This window comes from Hemiscyllium ocellatum, chromosome 35, assembly GCF_020745735.1.
Source record: "Hemiscyllium ocellatum isolate sHemOce1 chromosome 35, sHemOce1.pat.X.cur, whole genome shotgun sequence".
NCBI lineage: Eukaryota > Metazoa > Chordata > Chondrichthyes > Orectolobiformes > Hemiscylliidae > Hemiscyllium > Hemiscyllium ocellatum.
This window is the reverse complement of record NC_083435.1, coordinates 4,524,960-4,552,274: the sequence shown is the minus strand read 5'-3', so window position 1 is coordinate 4,552,274 and position 27,315 is coordinate 4,524,960. Positions and strand designations below refer to the sequence as shown.

At 42.9% G+C, this 27,315-nt stretch overlaps 1 protein-coding gene across 1 annotated transcript; it reads right to left on the bottom strand.

Annotated features, from left to right (window-relative positions):
* Positions 1 to 14,527: 14,527 nt before the first annotated feature.
* On the bottom strand, positions 14,528 to 14,839 carry LOC132832878 (histone H4-like). Its single transcript, XM_060851079.1, has one exon. It carries the CDS (start codon positions 14,837 to 14,839, stop codon positions 14,528 to 14,530), a length of 312 nt encoding a protein of 103 aa, XP_060707062.1.
* Positions 14,840 to 27,315: the final 12,476 nt, after the last annotated feature.

Sequence of the window (27,315 nt, the reverse complement as noted above, 5' to 3'; positions counted from 1 at the left end):
GCCACAGGCACCCGAGCCTTTTCAAGGTTCAAAGCGAACGTGAAAGAGGCGAGTCCTCCGACTTGGAGCAGGCGCGTGGCCCATGTTCCGGCACGTGTCCCTCTCCAACCGCGTTCTCGCCCCGCCCCCCCCCTCCACCAGTCCCGATCACGTGCTCCAACACCAACAGCGCGCGGACCTGTGTCTGCAAAATGGGACAGAAACAAGCATGCCCCGTCCTCTTGCAAGTTCCTGCACACCCTCAAACCCCCGCCAGATCCTCCCCGTGGCGTACACTGATGCACACTAAGTCTTCGATTGATGTTCCTTTTCTCCAGCTAAAACATGGAGACGTTCATCAGAGAAAAAAAAACTATTTTCTTCCAAGTCCATCACATTTTTGCGTCGCTTTTACGGAGTGCTGTTTTTTTGAAGTGGGATGGTAGAGGGATGCGAGTGCGTTTATAAGGCAGGAATTGCCCCTCATATTTGCAACCATTCTTTAATTCTCCCTCTCTTCCCCTGCTGTGCATACCTGATGTGCACCCCTGCTGATTGAACTTGCAATTCACAGAAAATCACAGAATTATTACAACTGTGGACGAGCCATTCGGCCTGTTTTATCTACACAATTCCACTGAATGATCATTATGACTGGGTCAGTCTCTCGCCCTTTCCCTTTTTCCAGCATAATATTTGCTTTGTCTCGTTGCATCAATGGGCGACAATTGTAATTTAAAACATCTAGTACTGTTAATGAATTAACCCAGCAATGTTTTGTTGTCCATTTGCTCAGGGTACAGCGAAGTCTATATGATCCACTCTTTGTGACTACAGTAAACAACACACACGGTGACTACAGTAAACAGAACTCACAACCATACCCGTACTGTAGTTGAATATCCCCAAATAATAATGGACGTTTATTTCTCTGGAAAACGAGTATACAATACAAATACTGGTGCATCAAATCAATCCCAGTCATTTGCAGCAATTTGGTTTCCAGTCGTGCCTGATTGTTGGAATAACCTGTTCTGGCGCAGGACTTGAGGTTTTCACCACCGTGTAGTTAGGTTACAACAAAGCATCTTAGACGAGGTTAACACAAAAGGTTATAGTTATATTACAGCAGAATGAGGATATTTTAAAATTTAATCCCAAATCATAGAGTCATAGAGATGTACAATTGGAAACAGACCCTTCGGTCCAACCTGTCCATGCCCACCAGATATCCCAACCCAATCTAGTCCCACCTGCCAGCACGCAGCCCATATCCCTCCAAACCCTTCCTATTCATATACCCATCCAAATGTCTCTTAAATGTTGTAATTGTACCAGCCTCCACCACATCCTCTGGCAGCTCATTCCATACACGTACCACCCTCTGCATGAAAAGGTTGCCCCTTAGGTCTCTTTTATATCTTTCCCCTTTCACCCTAAACCTGGATGGACTCCCCCATCCCAGGGAAAAGATTTTGTCTATTTATCCATGTCCCTCATGTCGCTCCAGGGAAAACAGCCCCAGCCTGTTCAGCCTCTCCCTGTAGCTCAGATCCTTGTAAATCTTTTCTGAACCCTTTCAAGTTTCGCAACATCTTTCCGATAGGAAGGAGACCAGAACTGCACGCAATATTCCAACATTTTTCATTTTGAAAGGCGGGATGGGGATGGACTTGCGGGGCGGCGGGTTTAGTGTTGGTGGGTGAATGTGGCTGGTCACTTGGGTATAAATGTACAATTAGCTGCAACTGAGAATACAGTTCCGTGTCTCACAGCGATCAGGGTTCGATTCCATCATCGTATGACTGTGGAATTTGCACATTCTCCCTGTGTTGACTCCATGGGGCAAATGGTATTACAATGTGGAAACAGGCCCTTCGGCCCAACAAGTCCACACTGACCCTACGAAGAGCAACCCACCCAGACCCATTCCCCTACATTCACCCCTTCACCTCACACTAACATCACACTAACATGGCCAATTCACCTAACCTGCACATTTTTGTATTTGGGTGTGGGATATAGGTAAATTCATGTTACTTCTGCAATTCTGCAATTATAATTGATTATAAAATAAATGAACTCACATCAGTGTGTAATTGTTTCAGCCAGGAGCTGAGTCAACAAGAATGGAAACTATGTGGAGGAAATGCATAATTGTTTTTTTGTATTAGCTAAAAATGTATGCAAGAAAGAAACGGGACTGTAAACCAATGGTAGATTTTACAGGCGACTAGATAAGATGTTGTGAAGAGAGGCAGTTAGACTAAATATGCCTGTATAAACAGTAGGTATAAACATCTGTTTCCCGCTTTTACAGAAACACAGGAACAAACCCCAATTAAAAGGGCTTAGTGATAAGATGCTGTGAGGGGCAGCACAGATGGAGGGAGTAAATAATGGTAAGGCAAGAAATGCCTAACAATAACCCACAGCAGGATGAGGTCAAATGGCCTTGTGAGGCCAGAAATAAGCATTTTGTCACAGACAAGGCCAGATAAGACAAGAGATAAACAGGAGTAATGGGTACCGGTCTTAGGGAAATGGAGGATGTAAACGGGGGGAAACAATGAAATAAGAAAAAAATGTAGGAACCAAATTATATAAATATCGAGTATTTTTTGAATTCAGTGTGTTTTGTCCCTGCCTTGTGGACATCACACCCACTTGCAAGTGCGAAATAAAGGACACAACTGATTCAGATCTTGTCTCCGACTGAAATTATTGAAGTGAGTGACCTTTGTTTCTCACAATTGGGGGCTGTCCGGGATATTCTTCCATCACGGGGGTGGGGAGGCTGGCCCTGGACACTGGGAAGACGCGTCCCGTTCCCCATTGAGGAGCGGTCTGCTCCCTTGGACGACTGGTACGAATCCCAGAAGAGAGACATCTGAATCAGACAGTGACAGGTAGTCAATAGAAAATATGGCAAAAAGGGGCCAGGCAACTCTGTGCACAGACCAAGGTAAGAAAACTGACTTTTAAGTATTGCCTTGGTGGCCGGGATTGAGTTTTAGTAATTAATAAGGGACTAACGAAGGAACTCAATATGGATTGTGCCATGGGTAAGGAACAAACGTCCGGGAAAACAAAAGAAGAACAAGGCAATGGAAGAGGAGGCGGGATCCCTTGCAGTGTACCTCCTGAAAGTCCGTTGGGGAGGATGTTGCAGGAATGGACACGCAATACTTGTACAAGAGAAAAAGATAAAAAGAAAATGATTAAATATTGTTGTTTAGTATGGACTAAGGAACCAATCCTTCATCCGGCTGTCTTCTGGCCAAAGTATGGTTCGGACGAGGATTGGGTATGTCAGTATTTAGAGTTGTATGTGCATGAAAAACAACCTTTTAGTCAAGAGGAGGCGGACTATGCGTCCAGTTGGCAGGGCAGTTTGGGAATGATGGTAGTGAAGACAAGGGATTCCCCCTCTGCCCCATCCAGTCCCTGGGATCCTCTTGGCTGTTTGCCCCCCGTACCATAGAATCAGATTAGGTGAAGATGGGGGAGGAGGGGAGACAGACAGTCAGGGACAGGGAACAGATGACTCACAAGAGGAAGACGAAGGGGCGGTGGACGGGGATGTTGTTGTTCCTGACCTTCACTCCTCGGCAAAAGAAAGGGAAGCTAAAGTAGATGTAGAGGAGGCCTCTGGAGGATCTAAACCAAAGCCTAAGGGGGCAAAACAAAAAAAATGGAAGAATGTAATGCATTATCTCCTCCGGGAGGTACCAATAGGGGACAAAGAGATTGGGTTTGTAAGTGCCCCCTCACCAGTGGGGAAGTCAGAACATTTAAAAAGGAAATGAAGGTCCTGGTTGAGGATCCGGTAGGGTTGTCTGAACAAATTGATCAATTTTTGGGGCCCAGTCTGTATACGTGGACTGAGTTAATGTCTATTTTGAATATACTATTTACTGGGGAGGAAAGGGGATTTATGCGGGGAGCAGCCATTAAAATATGGGACAGGGAACACCTGATTGGAGATGGGGATGCTGGGCAGGGAGAGATGAAGTTCCCCCTCAGTGACCCCCAGTGGGAAAATCAAAACCCGGAGCATAGAGAAGGAATGAGGGAATTGAAAGACCTGATTCTGAAAGGAATAAGAGAGGCAGTTCCGAAGTCACAGAATCTGACTAAAGCCTTTGAAGTTAGTCAGGAGAAAGATGAGACTCCCTCAGCTTTCTTGCAGAGCTTAAGAGACTCAATGCGGAAATACTCTGGAATGAGCCCTGAGGACCCAATGGCACAGGGTCTTTTGGAAGTACATTTTGTGATAAAGGCATGGCCAGACATACAGAGAAAGATACAGAAGATAGAAGGGTGGAATGAAAAACCATTAGACGAATTGTTAAGAGAGGCACAGAAAGTGTTTATAAAGAGAGAGAGGATGAGAGACAGAAACCGAAGGTGAAAATGATGGTAGCTACGGTTGATGAGGTAGTTAAGAAAAGAATGGAACCAATATTGAGCAACCGGAGCAGGGGGTGACAGCATGTAGGGCAGAGAGGGAGAGGGAGAGGGAGAGGACAAGGGGGAGCATTTGATAGAGGGTTCGAGCAACAGGGGCAGAGATGGAGGTCTCCACAGGCAGGATATTATTGTGGAAAGATAGGGCATTTTCAGCGGGAGTGTCCTGATCTACAAAGGGAAGAAAGAGCAATTCCGTTTATGAATTTTGATAATGAATAGAGGTGTCAGGGGTTCCTGCCCTCGGGGACCCACCAGGAATCCTTGATAAACTTGAAGGTGGGACCCTGTAGGGAAGAGATAGTCTTCCTCGTAGATATGGGGGCAGCACAGTCATCGCTGAATTTTAAACCAAAGAAAGTAGACATGTCGACACGGTCAATTACTGTTTCTGGGGTGAAAGGGGAGGGATTTACTGTCCCAGTATTTGTACCTATGATGATAGAAGGTCCTAAGGACAGGGTCACTTTGGAATTGTTGTATATCCCTGATATAGGAAGTAACTTACGAGGAAGAGACTTAATTATCCTCTTTGGACTGGAGATTGGAATTCAGGAAAAAGAATTAGTTGTACAAATGGCAATGTTGACAGAGAATATGGAGAGAAAGATAGACTCTATTGTATGGGCTCGGGAAGGGAAGGGAATCGTGGAGGACTACAGATCCCTCCCTTTGAAGTAAATTTAAAAAGGACAGGGGACATTGTCTGTGAGCGACAATATCCCATTTCCACAGAAGGTAAACGAGGACTGAAGCCAGTAATTGAGGGACTGATTAGAGATGGCTTGTTGGAGCCATGTATATCTCCTTATAATACCCCAATCCTACCTGTACGGAAATCTGATGGAACTTATTGATTGATGCAGGATTTGAGAACATTAAATCGAAAAGTACAGATCAGACACCCAGTGGTGCCAAACCCCTATACGTTATTGAGTAAGATCCCTCATGACCCAAATAGTTTAGCGTGATAGATTTAAAGGATGCCTTTTGGGCTTGTCCCTTGGCAGAGGAAAGTAGGAATTTGTTTGCCTTTGAATGGGAAGACCCCAAGACAGGACGGAAACAGCAATACCGGTGGACTGTGCTCCCCCAGGGGTTTACAAAAGAGATCTGATCCATGCCCCCGTGTTAGTCTTACCTTCCCTAGTTAAACCTTTCCACTCTTTGCTACTGTAGATAAGGGGGCGGCTTTGGGAGTATTAACCCAGAGGTGGGGAGGAATGAAACAGTCAGTAGCATATCTTTCGAAGCTATTGGATCCAGTATCCCGGGGGTGGCCTGAGTGTGTGCAGGCTGTGGCTGCCACTGCACAGTTGGTGGAGGAAAGCAGAAAGCTTACATTTGGGGGAGCCCTAATAGTAAGCACCCCACACCGAGTGAGAACGATCCGAAACCAAAAAGCTGGGTGATGGTTGACAGACTCACGGATTTTGAAATATGAGGCAATATTAATAGAAAAAGATGATCTAGTGTTGGTCACGGACAATTGTTTAAATCCAGCTGCCTTTCTTTGGAAAGGGGAAGGAGAATCTCCTCAGAATCCAGGGCACGACTGCCTTGACATTATAGAATTCCAAACTAAGGTCCGCATGGACTTGAGAGATGTTCCACTTATTGCAGGGGCTAGACCTTTTATAGACGGATCATCCCGGGTGACTGAAGGGAAAAGACATAATGGGTATGCAGTCATAGATGGGACAAAAGGTGGTGTGGTGGAGGCAGGAAAGTTGCCAAATGGGTGGTCAGATCAGACCTGCGAACTCTATGCATTGGAAAGAGTCCTTAGGGCATTAGACAATAAAGAGGGAACTGTATACACTGACTCCAAATATGCCTTTGGTGTTGTGCACACTTTTGGAAAGATATGGCAGGAAAGGGGACTGATCAACAGCCGGGGGAAGAAATTAGTACATGAAGAATTGATTAAACAGGTCTTGGAGTCCCTATTACTCCCCTGAGAAATAGCGGTAGTGCATGTAAATGGTCATCAGAAAGGAAACGAACCAGAAGCCAGGGGGAATAGACTAGCTGATGAAGTGGCTAGGGAAGCCGCCCTGAACTCACAAGAAGTGGTGATCCATTCCCTTATACCTACTGTCCCAGGTCCTCGGGAAGCTCCTACATTTACTGAAAGAGAGGAAAAAGAATTGAAAGATTTAGGGGCTGCAAAAGCAGCAGACGGGCATTGGATGTTACGTAATGGAAGGGAAATGTTGAACAAAATCATGATGTGAGAGATTATGGCTGTCCTACATCAAAGCAGATTTGGGGAGTATAAGCAATTTAGTTCTTGGGGAATATGGAGGAAATAAAGGAATATATACAATTGCTAAACAAATATGTGAGGGATGTATAATATGCAGAAAGGTAAATAAAAAAGTCTTGAGAAAACAGGCCCCGGTAGGAAGAGACCCAGGATTGAGACCCTTCCAGAGTATACAAGTAGATTATACTGAGTTACCCAGGGTAAGGAGACTAAAATATATGTTAGTCATAGTAGATCATTTATCCGGTTGGGTTGAGACATACCCCATGGCTACTGCCACTGCAAGTGGGGTGTCTGAAACAATATTAGAGCACATAATTCCCCGATATGGGCTCGTATACCGTATAGATTCTGACCAAGGAACTCATTTTACCTCTAAAGTGTTGCGGGGGTAATGAAAGGGTTGGGAATCTCCTGGGAATTCCATACTCCATGGCACCTGCCATCATCAGGAAGGGTTGAGAGAATGAACCAAACACTCAAACGCCAGCTCTCTAAATTGATAATAGAAACCAGACTCCCTTGGACCAAATGTTTACCTATAGCTCTCTTGCGAATACGAACAGCCCCAAGGAAAGATTTGGGACTATCCCCCTATGAAATCTTATTTGGATTACCTTATCTGGGAACGAACGGAGAATTGCCAATTCCCGAAACTAAAGATTTGTTCTTAAAGAAGTATATACTGGGCCTATCCTCCTCTTTGTCTTTCCTCAGGGAACAGGGTTTATTGACACAGACTCCACCCCTTGAATTCACCGTTCATCCCATCCAGATTGGGTCTTAGTAAAATCATGGACAGAGACTAAACTGCAGCCGGACTGGGAAGGGCCGTACCAGGCTCTTTTGACCGAGACGGCAATAAGGACGGCGGGGAAAGGCTGGACTCACTCCACTCGGATCAAAGGGCCAGTGGAATCTCCAGTTGAGGAAGAAGTCTGGACAGCCGAATCAACGCAAGACCCGCTGAAACTCAGACTAAAGAGACTTTGAGTAACTGATTATACAGTAGCAATGCGAGCGCAGGATTATTTCTGTAGGATTGCATATTAAGTCATTTTGTGCTTCAGCATGATGTTTAAAGTACTGGGAATGCTTAGAGTTATGATGCTAGCCCTCTTAGTATTGGGATTTTGTCAAATATCCTTTTCATATGTATTATTAATGGTTCATGAGTCTGGTACTCCACAAGTAATAGATGCTGATGCATGCAGCTTAGTAAATTGTGGGGATGTAGATAATCAGAGACAGTACCGCAGCTCTGAGATACATCTTAAGCCCAATGGGGATGGCCTTGGGGATGGTACTTGGTATAATAGTCATGTCACAGTACACCGGACCCCCTTCCAACCAGCTTGCGATTGTCCCGATAAAAAGTGTAACCCAATATACCTGACAATAAAGAAAACCACATGGCACGAAGCAATTTTTTTTGGGGGGGAGGGGGGGGGCACCTATGAGATACAATTAAATGAAACATTTGGGATAGAAGTGAAAGCACATGGGAAGGATTTCATTGGCTGTTGTTTTTGAATTAGTGTAGGACAGGGAAAACGGGCAGAATTACTGGATAATGAGATACAACCTTTCACCCCTCCCGCTGATCCTAAAGTAGCAAAAATTATAGAGGTAAAGGACTTGAAACAGACTATCGAAATAGAAACTGGGTTGAATGGGTAAAGTATACTGTAAAAAGTCTGAACAAAAGCAATTGCTATGCATGTGCCTCCGGTAGGCCAGTGACCCAGGTGGTTCCCTTTCCGCTCGGGTGGAAGCGAGACAGGAAGGGCATGAAATGTATGATAGCCCTGTATCAGGATGAGACTGCATGGAATGATGGGAATTGTACCTCCCTATCTCTGATGTTCCCTCCCTTGGAGAAGAAAGATGTACAAGCTCCCCCCATATTTTCCACTGCAGTTGGAAACCACACATCGTGTGTGCGTAGACGAGGCACAAGTTGGTCTAGAGATTTGGGGGGAGCTGAAATTGTGTACAGAGATTAAAAATGTTACCGAAACGGAAAAAGGAGGGAACTACTCAGCACTAAAGGTTCCCCGAGCGGATCTATGGTGGTACTGTGGAGGCAAAATATTGAGACCCACCCTACCTCCGGATTGGAGAGGGATATGTGCAATTGTACAATTGGCAATTCCATTTACCCTGGCATTTGAGAAGGAAAAGATAGTAGGGAAAAAGGGAAGGGATAAGAGATCACTGTTAGACACTTCTTTCGATGACAGGATTTATCTCGATTCGGTAGGGGCTCCTAGGGGGGGTACCTGATGAGTTCAAGGCTTGTAACCAGATTGCAACGGGCTTTGAGTCGGCTCTCTTTTGGTGGGTAACAATTAATAAAAATGTAGAATGGATAAATTACATTTTCTATAATCAACAGTGATTTATAAATTATACAAGAGGTGCGGTTAAAGGAATATCAGACCAGCTTGATGCGACAAGTAGGATGGCATGGGAAAACTGAATGGCCCTTGATATGATTTTAGCAGAAAAAGGGTGTGTGTGTGTGTGTGTGTGTGTGTGTGTGTATGTGTGTGTGATGTTAGGAGGAAGCTGTTGTACCTTTATTCCTAATAACACTGCACCTGATGGTTCAATTACTCGGGCCTTAAGGGGATTGACTACCTTAGCAGAGGAACTGGCTGAGAATTCAGGAGTGGACGCATCTCTCACGGGATGGCTTGAATCCTGGTTTGGAAGGTGGAAGGGGGTGGTAGTTTCCATCCTTACTTCCCTGATAGTAGTAGTCGGGGTATTGGTAGCCATTGGCTGTTGTATCATACCCTGTATACGAGAGCTCACCCAAAGACTGATTGAGACAGCCTTGATGAAACAAATGCCCATAAAAGGAAATCAGGCAGAAGAACTTTATCAACTAAATAATGAGGGGATGAGTGAGACCAAGATGGATGAAATCTTCGGAATGATGCTTGCAAATTTCGGGGGCGATGCTTAAAAGAAAAATGCAGAAGATAACAAATTGTAATTAAAGAAAAAGGGGAAATTTGTGAGATATAGGTAAATTAATGTTACTTCTGCAATTCTGCAATTATGATTGATTATACAAAAAATAAATGAACTCACATCAGTGTGTAATTGTTTCAGCCAGGAGCTGAGTCAACAAGAATGGGAACTATGTGGAGGAAATTTTTTGTATTAGCTAAAAATGTATGCAAGAAAGAAACGGGACTGCAAAACAATGGTAGATATTACAGGCGACTAGGTTAGATGTTGTGAAGAGAGGCAGTTAAACTAAATATGCCTGTATAAACAGTAGGTATAAACATCTGTTTCCCGCTTTTACAGAAACACAGGAACAAACCCCAATTAAAAGGGCTTAGTGATAAGATGCTGTGAGGGGCAGCACAGATGGAGGGAGTAAATAATGGTAAGGCAAGAAATGCCTAACAATAACCCACAGCAGGATGAGGTCAAACAGCCTTGTGAGGCCAGAAATAAGCATTTTGTCACAGTCAAGGCCGGATAAGACAAGAGATAAACAGGAGTAATGGGTGCCGGTCTTAGGGAAATGGAGGATGTAAACGGGGGGAAACAATGAAATAAGAATAAAAAATGTAGGAACCAAATTATATAAATATCGAGTATTTGTTGAATTCAGTGTGTTTTGTCCCTGCCTTGTGGACATCACACCCAATTGCAAGTGCGAAATAAAGGACACTATTGATTCAGATCAATAGTGCACAATAGTGCAAACTCTACATAGAGTGCTGCCTGAGGCAGGAATTGAACCAGGCTCTCTAGCGCTGTGAGGCAACAGTGCTAACCACTATGCCACCATGCTACCCCTATGCTTTGGGCCTACACACCAGTGGACTGACCTATTGCAGGGAAAGCAGTAACGTTAACTGTCTCAAAGTGCACCATTTCCTACCGAAGGACAAAAAAACAGAAATTGCAGAAGAAACTCATCAGGTCTGAAGGCATCTGTGCTGAGAGAAACTGAGTCAACATTCAGTGATTCTTGATCAAAAATCTGGCTAGGTGCCATAATTTTCAATATTTTTACAGGCCTCCGTTCATGAGGCAAAGAGAATCTGTCGGATTTGGAAGGCTGAGTTGGCAAATGTAATTAAAATATGACAAAGGGAAAACGGAACTCTAAGGTGGAGTTTTACATTGAGTTACACGTGCCTTGCCTTCATCTTCACGTTTAGAAGAATGCCTGCAATATCGCAATGGAACAAAATCACCGTGCCGTACGGAATAATGTGTAAATGAAAGGGTAGCTCAATTTTAACCTGTCTCTCGTCGCACATGTCTATGAAATTTGACCATATTTGGGATGTTGTGTAACTAAGGCTTGGTTTCAATACTCAAATTATCTAACGAGGGCATTTTGAAGATCTGAAACAGTATAAATAAAACATTTCATTGATAACAATCTGAAATGCTAATTTTCACACAAAACAAATCAAAGTATCTTTAAATCGCTTTATTTTACGATGTGTCTTGATACATTTAGTATTTGTATAATGTCCTGTTCAGGGCCCCTTTTTGTGAAGTCAAAGGCTCTGAGAAGAGCCGTTTTTGTCGCAAGTCGACTCTCCGCTATTGGCTAAGGAATGGGGATTAGGTTCAAGCTGTGGGTGGGTACCGGACTCTTCACCATAACGTTGGGAGCGCGAGTGTATGTCAAGTGACCCCTTCATTCGCGTACCCCTTTTCAAAGCACTCAGTCGTTTCCTGCTCTGTGCGGTCCACTTTCTAACTTTTCGGGGCCTGGACCGTCGCTTCACCGTTGCCACCCTCCGCCGGGCCACTACCCGTCTCCTCCGCCTACGGCTCGCAGGAAATATTTTCTTAGAGTCTCTGTGAGAACAGGTTTCTAGCTTGCTACTAACTCCTCCATTCATACGGGCCGACCTCGATGCACCAACACTGCCCGAAGTCTTAACCACGGGACTTCGTTTGACCATGTTCCGCATGGCCCGGTTAAGCGGCGAACTGTTGTGCCCAATGTTACTACCACTGGCCGACAACAGCTTCTTCATAGCAGCCACCGACAAACCTCGGTGCTCTGTGTTGGCCGCCACTGCTTTCATGATCTGTTCAGCTACCGTGCAGCCAAACTTCTTGTGACGATACGGTCGGCGCTTCTTCTTCACCGCAACAGCAATATCAAGTACTTCGCCCTCGTCTGGAGGAGGCGGCGGTGGCGGAGGAGGTGGAGAGTGAGGAGCTGGCGGCGGGGAATCCACTAAAGCGGAAAAATCCAACCCGTCCGACTCGGTATCTGCCATGTAACTAACCAATTATAGCTCTTTACGTATAACAACTACCACACACCCTTCAGTCACAACCGCGGCAGCTATGTGGAGCCGGCGGCCCCACCTCCGCGCTTTTTAAAGCCGAGGTGCGGACCTGGGAGACGCACGCCCTGCTTACGGACAGTAGGGCTGCGCCACCTGCCCCACCCCCACCCCCCCAACAGTCCCGCGCTTGCCCAGTTTGTGCTCGCCGTCCGCCGCTCTGGTGGGATATGATCATCCACGTCACCAGCGGCGCCGAACGCTGCTCGGGCAGGCTCCTTCCAGGAGGGGATATCAACCCGTCTGAGCGACCGCTCGGTGCCACTCCCGTTTGCAACTGTGCCCAGACCGAAGGCCGGAGATCGCAGGGGAGGGCTCGGTCTCGCTGATCCGCGGGGTGACCTGGTCGCAGTGGATCGTGGAACCTGAAAGGCTCTTTACAGCCGGAATGATTTTATCGTAGGCATTTGGCACGTGGGTGTCAATTTTTCGGTTGAACGCACAAGCTTCCTCAAGAAACACATCAATGACTTAAATCATTGTAGAACACAATTTAACAACTGAAAGACAATGAGGATGGTGCCAATCCATGGTCCGATACAACGAGCAGATAACCGGGAGGCTGATAATCAAACAAGGATACGTTTTATAAAATCACACAACAGCAAGTTATAGTCCAACACGTTTAATTGGAAGCACTAGCTTTCTGAGCGCTGCTCTTTCATTAGGTGGACCACAACCACCTGATGAAGGAGCGTCGCTCCGAAAGCTTGTGCTTCCAATTAAACCTGTTGGACTATAACCTGGTGTTGTGAGATTTTTAACTTTGTACACCCCAGTCCAACACCGACATCTCCAAATCAAGAAAATGCACATTCTTTTTCGGCAGAAGAAATAGGAATTGCAATTTATACATAATGGCACCCATTAATCACTTAAATAATTCTAAATAGGTTTAATGGGACTCTAGGCTTCATACATTGACGCATTGAGCACAAAAACGAGGAGAAAGCTGAACCTTTATAGAAATCTGGTGAAGCCCTGGCCAGAGTTGTGTTGTCCATTTCTTGTCACCACTCTTCAGAAAGGATGTGAGAAGAGTCCAGAGGATATTTCCCAAAATGATTCCCGGGTGAATGATTTTAGCGGCAGGTTTAGACTGGAGAAGCCGGGGCTCCATTCCAGGGAGAACGGGAAATGAAGAGGTAATTTGAAAGAGTTGTACAAGACAATGGCAGATCTGGATCGGGTAAACAAAGCTTTTTCTTTTAGCGAACGTTGCAAGGACTATAAGGCCACGGATTGAAGTTTTTTTTGGCTAATGATATGGACAGCGATATAAGAAGAACTTTTTTTTTTACACGATTAGCGGTGATGACCACTCACGGCCTTGTTGGGCTAAGGGTATAGTGAAAACGTGGGGCTGACTGCAGAGCTGGCATGGATTGATTTGTCCAAGTTGTGTCTTTTTTTTGCAAAGGAAATGGAATACAAACTTAGGACCACTTTCCTGCAGTTGTATGGAGTGTTGGTGTGGCCACATTTGGCTGACCGTGTACAGCTGGAAAAAAGCATAGCAGGTCAGGCAGCTTCTGATGAGTAAGACAGTCGATGTTTCGGGCTTAATCACTCATCTAGAGTTGACCCTGTGGAGCCGTTCCCTAGAAAGTAGGAGAGACCGTATCTTTAACTTACTTAAAGTCTGTGTTAGACAGATCAATATTCAAGGGAATCAATGGCTATGGAGAGGCAGCCAATTCAGTCTAAATGAATGGTTATGAAGTGTCCTGGACTCGAAACTGATGCTTTTAGACCTGGAGTTTCTCCAGCACTATTTCTGTTATTGAATATCGGAGCAGACTCCAAATATATAACACAATGTTCAGCACTGTCTCTTGTTCTCTTGGATACGACAGAAGCTGCTTGTGTCTGACCATTTCACTTGTAGTCTCATATTGTGCTTTACAAGTACACGTTTCTCTCAATTATTTTTGGCAGTAGGACGTACACTAACCTGAGGATGAATCTTGGTTCCTCACCTCCTCACAAATGCATGTCGTAAGGATTTATGTAGTTTTGGTAACCTGAGACTTCTAGCAAGGATAAATCTCAAACTTTTTGCTGCACCTCAATGGTTTCGGGAGAAATATGGTTAAGCACTCATGTTGCAATATTTGAATAACCTTTACCTCTTGCAGTATCCAGTGCCTTCAGCTGCTTGATATTAACGAGTACCTGTGGAGACAGAGATGGACCATCTGCTCCGCTCCTGACAATTGTTGCGAATGCTCGGAGCTGCGTTTTCATTTGTAAAGCTTCCTTGATGTTTAATACTGCCACATATTAACGTTCTGAACATCAATCGACCAGAGTTGAATAACCAAATTTTTCAGGTGGCAAGAGCAAATTAAAATTGTGGCTACCATGTTGATAATAGCCATTTCGGAAGGGGCCGCAGCTTTCTTGAGAACAACTTGTGGCTCTTAAAAGAGCCTTTCCACCGATGTTTTACTAACAGCTTTCAACCGCCAAATCCATAGAGAGTCCGTCCTTGGCGTTTGAGAGCGTAAACCACATCCATGGCGGTAACAGTCTTACGCTTAGCATGTTCGGTGTAAGTCACGGAATCCCTTATAATATTTTCCAAAAAGACCTTCAGGACACCGCGAGTCTCCTCATAAATAAGGCCGGAGATGCGCTTAACACCCCCACGGCGAGCTAGGCGACGAATAGCTGGCTTTGTAATACCCTGAATATTATCTCGTAGGACCTTGCGGTGCCGCTTGGCACCACCTTTACCAAGGCCTTTGCCACCTTTGCCTCTACCAGACATCACCAACTAAACAATAAGACACGCTCGCAAGAACAAGTGAACACACAATCCAACATCCTTTTATACCGTGAGCGCGGACCTGGGTGAGGTGGGAAAAGGGGCGGAGTCAAAGAACACCGCGATGCTCTCGCTGCCCGTCCTTGTTCAATGTCATGTATCAAAGTGCTGAATGACCAAAATAATCATTCATTGTTAACCAACCCCATAAACTGCTAAAATGCAGTGAGATGCAATACAGCCAGATTAAAACGGATTACTCTTGTGAAATGATTTTATTCCGATGTATTAACAAAGAGACTGTACATTTTACGATTAATCCCAGGTCCACATCCTGGAAGGAGTGGTAGTTGAGATCGAGGGACACCAAAAATGTGTTTCTATTTTCTGTTCGTCTTGTACACGTTTTCTTCAAGCCTCACAATTTCACCGCCCATCCCCACCCCCGCAAACACCTTATTGCCATTTTTGTATTGTATTTTCGAAAATAAAATAATTAACTCAAATTGCCGGCTAAAGTGAAAGGATTTGGGCAAATGTTACTTTTAAAATTTAGTACCATTACATATCATTTGCTGTGATCGGTGTGCATGTTTCGGCGAAGAGCTCTGAATATTTTAACGACTCGACGTTCTTTATCGGCCCTATCATCTTCCTTCTTCATGTCACGATCTCACAATTTCGAAAATGAAAGCTGCCCTCCAGAAGATTGGTCTCCTCATGTGAATCTTGTAGATGTTGCTATCTGAGACTGTTGCACCAATAAGAGTGTTTGACTCGAACAAAGTATTAACTGTACAACTGAAATACTATGAACAGTTTTGGACAGCTTTTCTAAGGAAACTGGGATTTGATGCAGATCAGAGCAGGTTCATTGGGGAATATAGAAGAATGAAAGGTGATTTTATGAAGCATACAAGAATTTAAGAGGGCTTGACGGATTAGACATGGAGAAACTGTTTCCCCTTGTGGGAGAGTCTAGGAGCAGAGGGCATAATTTCAGAGTAAGGGGTGGCACATTTGTGACAGAGGTGAAGAGGAATTTCTTCTTACAAAGAGTGGGTCATTAAGGCTGAAATACTCAGATTTTTAATCATTAAGGGAATCAAGTGTTATGGGAAAAGACAGAAAATGGAACTGAAGATTATCAGATCAGCCATGATCTCATTGAATGGCGGAACAGACTCGATGGGCTGAAAGGCCTGCTTCTGCTACTATGTGTTATGTTCAATGCGTTTGACTGTTGCATCATGGAATGTTTTGATATTTAATTTCCTCTGGCCTCCATGTTAACTCTGGTCTTCTCTTTGGTTCTTCCTGTCTCCCTCGCACTCTTAAAATGTTTTAATTTTCCATTTGTCTTCAATTCTGATAAAAGATCATTCAATAGGAACCACCTTGTTATCTCTCCTTTGTTGCTGAGTTTTCCCCTTTTTTCCCAGGTTTTTACTTCATGTTTCCATCATTCACAGCATTTGGCTTTTGTACACATGGGCAACAGGCCGGATAGAAGCATCAAAGGATTGGGAGGAAAGCTCTGAATATGTGCAACCCTTGCCTTAAAAGGATGGAAATTCCTGATTTGACAATCTAAGTTTTAATTATTTAATATCAGTGTTAAGGATAGCTGTTGGAAACTTGTATAGATGAAGTACATCTAGTTAAGACTATTGAGTAAGATTCAAGTTCGATTACTGAGTATGATTAGAAACGGCGTAAATCAGAACGCGGAAACAGAGACCAACTATGATGCGACCAGGTCGCTGAGAATGAAGGCTTTTTTTTATGAACAAGGGTCAGACTGCACTCGAAACATTAGCTCTGCTTCTGCGTCCACAGATGCAGACAGACCTGCTCCATTTCTCCAACAATTTCTATGTTAGCTTCAGATTTCCAATATCTGTTTTGTTTTGAGTGCTAAATATTTGATCTTAATACCGCTCCTCACTTTCGCTTCGTTAAATTTAATTAATTTTTTTCACGAAATAAAGATGCACTGCTGCATAAAATACCAACCGTGGTGCAAATCGTCACGATCTTTTACAAGGTTCACTGAATTCCCGGGGAGTTAAGAACAACTTATTCATGTTCCGGCTAAATTGGATGAACGTGTCCGTGAACCCACACACTTCCATGTAGTCAGACAAGAATTATTCGCATTTGGTAACATGCCGGTGTTTAGAAAAGTTTAACACATCAATTTTAAGCCTTGCAGTGAAAATCTTTTCGAGACCGACTCAGTGAATCCGTTAGGTTTTGTAACGTCGCACAACCTTTACCCTGAGATCTACATTTCGATGTGAATATATTCGTGATCAGAAAATAAAACAGACGGGTATTTTTTCAAGCCGTGAAGATGTCACAACTCAGTTGGGACTGCGAGCACTGTCACTCCTGCTAACTTCATTTTTACATGAACTCTGTACAAGAGCCACAATGCACCGTTTGCCGGTGAGAAGACTTAGACTGGGGTATGGACATTGAATTATTCTCGGTATTACTTTTAAACATTTAAGAAAATCCTTTTTAACAGTTAGGAATTCCGCTTATCAATTGATTAAAATGCAATTAGAATAATTTGTAAGAAACAAAGTTTATGTTTTTGATGTGGTGTCCTGTGTGTGGACTGATCAATTAAAACGAGCAGTTTAGTTTGGTCTTTGGATCATCCTGAACTAGAGAAAAAGGACACACCGTGGTGACGTACTTTAACGCCATTGGTTAAAATAACGCAGGCCTCTGATTGGCTGTAGCTGTGTACTACATTTTCAATCCGATTATGCAAATGAGAATACGTGACCGTCACAAACCGTCGCCCGTTGGCGTTATTAAAATTTTCAAACCCGTGCACCCGCGCAAGTTAAATAACCAAATAGAGGAAAAACAGCATCAAAACAGCCTGAGCTCATAATGGAATTGAAAATGTTTCCCCAAATCTCCTAATTTAGGGCAAACCGCCAGGAAGAAATTGCCAGCAACATACACCTTGACATTGTTAGACTTTAGGGGGAAACTGAAAACTATGACCTCATTTAGCTTTTGCCTAAACCCTTTGGTTGTCTGCACCAATGGACATTTTTAGAAAAAGCAGGGAGCTATCCTCTCCCACCTTAAAATCCCCAGGAGACTACTGAGACTTTTCTTTACATTTTTCCAAGTCTTCCACGTATTTTTTCAGTACGAAAAGCCCAGGCCCATTTGTTATTAGAACATTCAGCCAACCCATCCCCTTCCTCCCCAAGCCCAGATTTGAGTTGTCCTTGGCTAAACTAATCAACACTATTTTCTATAACTCAAACTGTGGCGTACAATCTGTCCTTGACACATTTCAAAGCATTGCATGGTTATTTTCTCTGTCCTTGTCTGCTATCTTCAACCGTCCACCATGACCTGGTTGGGATCTGCTCCCATCTGGTCTGCCCCAGCTGTGTTCAGGTAAAAAATGAGGTCTGCAGATGCTGGAGATCACAGCTGAAAATGTGTTGCTGGTTAAAGCACAGCAGGCCAGGCAGCATCTCAGGAATAGGGAATTCGACGTTTCGAGCACAAGCCCTTCATCAGGAAGGGCTGTGTTCAGCTGTGTTCAGGGCAGCCCAGCTAATTTCAGCTACGTGACCACAAGTTTCTTGTCATTGGCATCATTCCTTGAAACGTCAGCCATCTTCCATGTGGATGTTGGTGACAAAAGCTGCACCTCTTTTTTTTTAACCCCTAATCTCAATTACAGCCTCACACTTAAATCAGTTCTGTTTGGATCTCAGATAAACCCCTGCTTTTCTCTAATCCCTTTCCCAGCCTGGCCGTTTATTCACCCTGAATCTTATGTTTATTCCTGTTCTGGGCTCCATCATATATTTTACCATGAGGGTTTCACTTCCCTCCTTTTTACTGCTGGCTGTTGAAAGGAATTTTTCCTCACGTTGCACACATTTAAATTATTAGTCGCAGTGTGTGACTAACAAGGGAATAATTCACAAGGGAATCCAATGGTTACTGGGTACAGGAGGAAAGGTGGAGTTGAGGCCACAATTGGATCATAATCAGACTAAATTACAGAGCAGGGTGGAAGGGCTGAATGGCAGCATCTCTGAATCACAGTGTTAAAGATCTGTTCCTCAAATTTAAGCATATAAATATTCTAAACTGGGACCTCTCTACAGTATTGAGGGAGTGCCACAGAGTTCCTTGTGCTGAGTCTATAGCAACACTCCCGACATGATTAAAAATCACACAACGCCAGGTTATAGTCCAACATGTTTAATTGGAAGCACTGGCGTTTGGAGCTCCTTCATCACGTGGTTGTCAAAAGCAGCGTTCCAAAAGCTAGTACTTCCAATTAAATCTGTTGGACTATAACCTAGTGTGTGATTTTTAACTTTGTACATCCCAGTCCAACACCGGCATCTCCAACTCCTGACATGAACTTTGAATATTCCTGACAAAGAGTCTTGAAGGAGTAATGTGGTAAGCTACTTGTCACAAAATATGCAATTTCTCTCCTCTTGCAACCATAATTTTGATAAGACTGTGTGAAGTTCAGTTTCTGCTCCACAGTAGCCCTCCAATCTCTGAAAATATTGATTGAATGGGAAGGGCAATAAATGGACCTTTGGAAGAAGAGAATGAGATTATCTACACAGAAGTTTTATATTGTCAAGTATACAGAATGAAAGGTTTCATTTTTTGGTGGTGTTATTGTCAGTGAGTTACTAAACTAAGTTGTAGTTTGCTTGTCACGTGAATGGAGATAGTCTTATTTAAAAATAAAAGTGGGGACATTGTCCTAGTTCCCTGATATCAGTAAAGTAGATTATTTTATTGAAGCTCATGGGATTAGATTAGACTTACAGTGTGGAAACAGGCCCTTCGGCCCAACAAGTCCACACCGACCCGCCGATACCCCTACATTTACCCCTTACCTAACACTACGGGCAATTTAGCATGGCCAATTCACCTGACCCGCACATCTTTGGACTGTGGGAGGAAACCGGAGCACCCGGAGGAAACCCACGCAGACACGGGGAGAACGTGCAAACTCCACACAGGCGTCTACAGGCGCTGTGAGGCAGCAGTGCTAACCACTGTGCCACCGTGCCGCCCACTAGTGCACCAATTGACTTACCTATTCCTCAATGAAAATTATAGTGGTTTCAACTTATTTCATTGGAGCACTATAATGACATGAGAGCAGCTGTACAAATGCAAGTATTTCATAGATTTCTTATTTTTTGATTGTTCATAGAGTGTAGACACCTCCCCATCGCTGTCCTATTTCATCATTTACCTCTCCTTTGAAAATTTTTTTTCTTCAAAACCAACAGCCCTTGTGATACTGGCATTCCCTCAGTAGGGTTCAAGGGTTTTGAAACAGCTTAGATGAAGTATCCTTGGTATGAGGGACAGATTAGATAACTTAATGGGATTGCACAGTGGCTGAGTGGTTAGCACTGCTGCCTCATGACACCAGGGACCTGGGTTTGACTCCAGCCTTGGGTGACTGTCTGTATGGAGTGTGCACATTCTCCCTTTACCAGTGCAGGTTTCCTGTAGGTGCTCCAGTTTCCCTCCCGTGTGCAGATCAGGTGTATTAGCCATGCTAAATTGTCCATTGTGTTAGGTACATTAGTCGGGGTAAATATAGGAGAGGGGAATGGGTCTGGGTAGGTTACTCTTTGGAGGATCGGTGTGGACTTATTGTTTCCATACTGTAGTGAATCTGATGTATTAAGACTGTCTATCTTGGGGAAATTAATACTGTCAGGAGATTTGCTGGAGGTTTTCAAAATCATAAGGGATCTGTACAGAATAGATGAGGGAGAAATTGTTCCCACTTGTGAAAGGATCACGAGTGAGAAGACACAGTCAATTAGTTAATGAAGTAAAAGTGAGAAAAAAAAGAAAGGCCTTTTCACACAGTGAGCTTTTATGGTCTGGAATGCAGTGTGGTGAAGGCAGGTTTGATTAACACATTCAAAAGGGAGTTAGATGGTTATTTGACAGGAAAAACATTCAGAGTTACAAGGAGAATATAGAGCATAGAAAAGTACAGCACAGAACAGGCCCTTTGGCCCATGATGTCGAGAAGGTCGTGGAATGGCTCAAACTGAATGACTCATTTGGAGAGTCAGAGCGGACAGGAAGGGCCAAATGGCCTCTTTCTTTACTGTAAGAATTCTGTGATCTCTATAAATCAAAGCAGAATGCTGTGTAACTCTGATGCGAATAGAGAATCACTGATGTTCCCATGTTATTACTGCTTTATCCTTTGGGAGGTCACAGAAATGGAAAGGAGATGCTGTCAAAAGAAGCTTGATGGTTTGAGCTTCATTTCTGTATAAGGTATAGATTTCAGTAGTTCTGTGTAAGGTATAGATTTCAGTCACAACGTAGATATTGAATCAATGTCTGGGATGGGTTCTGATCAATTTTTACTGACAACTACCACATTATTTGCAATTCCTTGTGCTAAATCCATCCTGCCTAATGGCAAACAATCCCAACATGAACTTTGAAGATTCATAATGAAAAGTCTTGGAGGAATAAGCTACTTGCCACAATGTATACAGTATTTCCTCTGGTCTTGCAACCGCAAAACTGATAAGACTATATACAGTTCACTTTTGGCTCCAGAGCAGCTCTCCCATCCCAAAAATATTGAATGAATAGGAAATACAATAAATGCACATTTGATAGGAAAGAATGATCTACTCAGAGGGGTTGTATTTTTAAGTTAACAGAATTAGCAGTTTCATTATTGAGACTCTCCACAGAACCCATTGCATATAATTTCACCATTTGACCAAATACTAAGCCATCAGATTAAAAGTGTAGTCAGGAATAATGTGGGGACTGCTAATGAAACAGGGCACTTTCACCCAAGTGTGGAAACTGTTAATGTAGATCTAAACATTTGTAATTGTTGATAGGGATCTCTACTTATGTAGAAAGCAGGTAGACAGTTTCCATAGCACACTAACTTCTAAGAACTAAAACCTGCATCAATATTTTACCTTGCAATTTCTTTTGGTACAATTTATTAATTCACAAGTGTTGCTGGTTAGGCCAGTATTTATTGCACATCTCTAATTGGGTTTGCAAAGGCTTCTTGAGTTAGCTTCTTGACAATTGCAGTCTATGAGGTGAAGGATACCCAGAGTGTTGTTAGGAAGGAAATTCCATGGTTTGATCCAGTAACAGTGAAAAAAATCGAAATATATTTCAAAGTCAGGATGTTTGTGATTTGGAGAGGTATTTGCAGATAGTGGTATTCCCAAGTATTTGCTGCCCTTATATTTCTGGGAGATAGCGGCCACAGGTTTTGAAGGTTCTGTCAAAGAGTTTAAGTAACTTACAGCAGTGCATCTTATAGGTAGTACATTCTGCTGCCACTGTCCATTATTGATGTAGGGAGTGGCTGTTAAAGGTGAAGGACATAGAATATTTAACCTGGAAACTGTCAAGCTTCTTCAGTCTTGTTGGAGCTGCACTCATCTAGGCAAGTGGGGATGGTCAGAACCTGAGTTCATTTGTGCAGAATAGAGTCATAGCCTCTGACCTGTTGCTGTAGCCACAGTATTTGTATGACTGGTCCAGTTCAGTTTCTGGTCAATGTCAACCCCAAGACATTGTTAGTGGGTGATTCAGTGATGGCAATGCCATTGACTCCTAACAGTGATAAATATTTAGAAGGTCTTTTGTTGGAGATGTTTTTTACTTGACGTTTGTGAGGCATTGAATATGACTTGCCACTTCTCAGCCCAAGCCTGGATATTGCCCAGATCTTGTTACATTTGAAAATGGACTGCTTAAGTATCTGAGGAGACAAAAGAAAAAGTGCAGATGTTGGAATCCAAAGTTGACAGGCATGAAGCTGGAAAAACACAGCAAGCCAGGCAGCATCAGGAGCTGGAGAAGTTGATGTTTCAGGTACACCCAAAACGGTGACTTATCCACCTCCTGATGATGCCTGGCTTGCTGCATTGTTCCAGCCTCCTGCCTATCTACTCAGTATCTGAGGAATCATGAATGGTGCTGAACATTGTCCAGTCATCAGCAAACATCCCCACTCCTGACCTTATGAGGAAGGGAAGGACATTGATGAAGCATCTGAAAATACTTGGGACTAGGACACTGACTTGAGGAAATTCTGCAGACATATCCAGATAATTCCAGCGAGGGTCTTATATTAACCAAGACATCAATAATTTAGGCACTGGAGAAACTGTGAATGCCCATCATCTGTCAACTTAGGGGGAGAAATTATCACACTCCTCAGTCAGGTTATATATTTGCTAAACCACTGACTCACATATATTTTTAGATAAAATATATAAATGCAAAGACCTATACATAAATCATATTATAACAATCAATCATCTGAAAAGAAGGTAGATTCAGTGTTGAAAGTACCTGCAGGAAATATATGGTCTACCTGCTTCTTCTGTGTTTAATTTACAAGCTAGGATAAGAAACATTGGCAGGCTGTTCAATGAAAATAGAAAAAAATGAGCATCTGATGACAGAGCTCCATGCTTTCATTCATTATCGTCACACTGGCATTGTCCAGTAAAATAGTTGAATCGTGATAACAGAAGTTTTCCAGCTCCCAGCACCTATTACTAATCCCAAAACACAGCTACAAGCCAGTTGAGTTTAGTAAACATACAGCTGAGATCAAACTTTGTTTTTATTTGTCAAAATGATTCTGATTTTCACTGGAGAGAGTTACTGAGCATTTAGAGTAAGAATTACATTGCCAATTTGGAGGAATTTTCTGAGCATATACTGACAGTGAGTAATACTCAGCCATTGCTCATGCATTTTGTTTGTAATTTTGCAGCATTGTTGATGTCCCTCAAACCTAGCAAGTAGAAAGTGTAGCCCTTTGCTTTTTTCCTTAATTCACTTGCAGGATATGGATAGGCCATCACTAATTGCTCAGAGCGCAGTTAAAAGTCAACTTCATGCTGTGAATCTGGAGTCACATGTAGGCCAGACCAAATAAGGATGGAGGTTTCCTTCCCTAGAGGATATTACTAAACCAATGGGCTTTTCCTGACAATAGATTCATGATTATGATAAGGCTCTGAATTCCAAATTTTTATAGAACTCAAATTCCACTATTTGCTGGGAAGGGATTTGAACTCAGTTCCCCAGGACATTACTCTAAATCTTTGGATTAACAGTCCAGTGAAAACACCATGCGGCCTTAATTCCAGATTTTTAAATTGAGATTTTCAGACAATTGGCAATGGATTCATGGTCATCATGAGACTCTTAATTCCACACTTCTAAATTTAGTTCAAGTTCCACCATCTACTGTGGCGGGATTTGAATCCAAGTCTGGGTCTCTGGATTAATAGTCCAGCAAAAATGCCACCAGGCCATTGTCTCCCAATTTTGCTGCCGAAAAGCTGCCTTCCTGACATTTTGCTGTGCATGTTGTGTTTTAGGATAGATAGTCACCTTGAGGACATATAAAAAGAGATTTCATTTCAGCCCGTGTTCCTGATTTCTCTGTAATGTAAGGGTGGATGGGCAGACTAGAGGACCTCCTCATTGCTTGGCCTAAAGTGGCTATAAATTGCTTTGGATAGTCAAGGGGATTGTTTGACCAGACTGCCTGTCTCCCCTGCATTCTTTATTTCGCCCAAGTGTCCCTGCAGCAGGGATATGTTTGATATCTTTCACAGCTGAGGGGGTACGAATGATGGTGGGATTTGTTCATTATCCCTGGAAATCATCTTTTAATTTGACAAATTTCCTTCAAAGTTTTTGGTTTTTTTGCAATAATAAAAAGGTACCTCTTTCATAAGGTCGAATCATTTATTTGAATCTAACATTTTTCTCAGAAGAATTACACAAAAATATTTTTGAGGACACTGGTATTTTGAGATTAGGCAGACATCTGTACTGTTACATGCTGCAATACATTTAGTATTATGTATAACATTGGCATTCAATTTACGACTTCAGCTAACGTTGGAATAGACTAAGAGTGAACAATGTGAAGGAGATGGAAGTAAATGATTTTGGGTGACAGAAAATGTCTTGGTTTCACATTCAGCTAGTGTTGGGAATACCCTGGCTTACCTCAGCTAGTAACAATATGGGGAGAGGTACTTGGGTATGCAATATTCAATGCAGTGTATTTTGAAACCAGAGTCCTGACCAGCTTTATTGTATTTAAAAATTGCAAAGCTGATTAATTCAGATCATGTTCTCAATACCCAACCAACTCCAACAGACATTAAGAACACCATTCTTAGTAGCTGTGACCATTTGCTCTTCTCATTCCTCCTAAAGTTCCTCAAACTCCCTGCAAACGTTAATGTTGCATCTTCCTGCAGCTTGTATATGATGTCCAGCTCAGTGGAGGACTGCTCTCCATTGTTCCCAAGTAAGTACAGAGTGCAATTTAAAGCAAGACAGTATGGTATTGGTATTTGACTATTAACCATGTGACCCAGATAATGCTCTGGGGATATGGGCTCATAATTCACCATGACACATGGTGATGTTTGATTCAACTTTTTAAACATTCAGATTTGTTGTGAAAACCCATCTGGTTCACTGAGACAGTGAGTGAAAGCAATCTGCTATCATTACCTAGTCAGGACAACATGTGACTCCAAATTCATAGCCATGTGGTTGACTTGTGACTGTTGTCAGGGCCATCTGGGTTTGGCAATAAAGGTACAAGTGCTGACCTGGATAGTAATATTCATATCCCATGAATGAATAAAGAACCTTTCAGGCCAAATTGTTTCTTTCTATTCTTGAATTATGACCTCAGAAATTTCTCATGGATCCAATTCCCTATCTACATACTGCACAGTGGTGGCACCATTGGGTCAGTTGACACATGACAGTGCCTCTCGATGTTCTCTCAATTGCCCATGCTGCCTGATTGTTTGCCCGGCATTAGGCTTGGATGAGTTACAATTTCTTTCAGTTAAACAAGCCCTCGAGGATGAATCTGACCTGACCAGGAAGACTAAAGTAGTTGAGTTGCATTTGCAAATCATTAATTAACCCAATTATAAATTTAATTCTATTAAAATCAATGTCACTGCATATTGTACCTCTTGTGTAAGTGAGAACAAATATAATATAGCGTTTTGTGTCTCGCTCATGTCCAATTTCATTAAGAAGGTAAAAATAGGATGCTTGTGGAGCAGTGGTAACTTCGTTACACCTAAGCTAGAAGTCCTACTTGCTCCAAGGTGAGTCACAACATTTCAGAAAAGGTTGATTTGAAAAATATGTAAAAAAATAACTGTGGTTCTTAAGTGCCATTCATAACTGACCCCCTTTATAAACCAGAAAATAATATCTTCTTTAAATAAAGCATTCATTTTCTTGGTTATACGATTGACAACCAAATCAGAGAGATGCTGAGGAGGCATGTTATTATGCAGTGAATTGAGGTGCTGCTTGAAAGCGTGATGAAAACACATGCACTAGAAATTTTGAAAAGGTATTGGTTATGTCTGATTCCTGATTGGTTCAGCTTTAATATCTCTTTGAATTCTGCAAAGATCACCACACTCAAGACTGAATTTATTGCAGCATGTGACTAGATTTAACGGGGCTATTACTCATCACATCAAAGCTATGTATCTGGACTAGAAACAGCAAATGCTGTCAACAATTAGCATCTGCAGAGAAGCTGACACTTTAGCCCTGAGGAAACAGATTATTTAAGTAGGGTTATTTTCGGAAGTACAACAAAGGCTGAGGGGGGAATCTGATTGTGATGTATAAAGTTTAGTGGTGCACAGATAGCGTGAACCTTTCCCTTCAGTAATGGAATCAATAAGCAGGGACATAAGCAAGGATAGGTGATTTTGAGATAGCAATTTTGACCAGAGGGTTGGTAATGGAACTCACTGCCTAAAAGGGCGCTAGAGGCGAGAAAACTCAGAGCTTTTATGATAATGAGCAATTGAAACGTCTTAACGGAGGGCAACAGACCAAATGCTGGAGAATGGGATCAGAATAATTGGGTGCTGGATGACTTGGAGAGACGATGGGCAGAAGGGCCTCTTTTAGTGTCGTAAAAAACTCAATGGCACTATAAAACCTAATTGGACAGAGTCATTTAATTCTGATTCCCTCTCCATAGTTTCTGGATTTGTGGAGCCTTTCTTTTCTCCTTCCCTTTTTTGGTACCCATGAATTATGTTGGATTCAATGTGCTGTCGTTCCCCCCACCCTCACCCTGGTCCACCCATTTCCCTCAGACCATGTCTAAAAGACTGGGAGTATGGCGGGAAATCTGAGATGTTTCTGATTGGTCTATTGGCATCCATTGTTCTGAGCACACAATTGATACATTCAAATATGATGTTCTTGACCAATAGGAATCCCGCGCTTTCTGATCCCTCATTTACATACACGGAGCTATTAAAGCGGGCACTCAACGTGGCTTTGTTCACCATAAACTACCTTCATTTAACAAGATGCCTGAAGCAGCG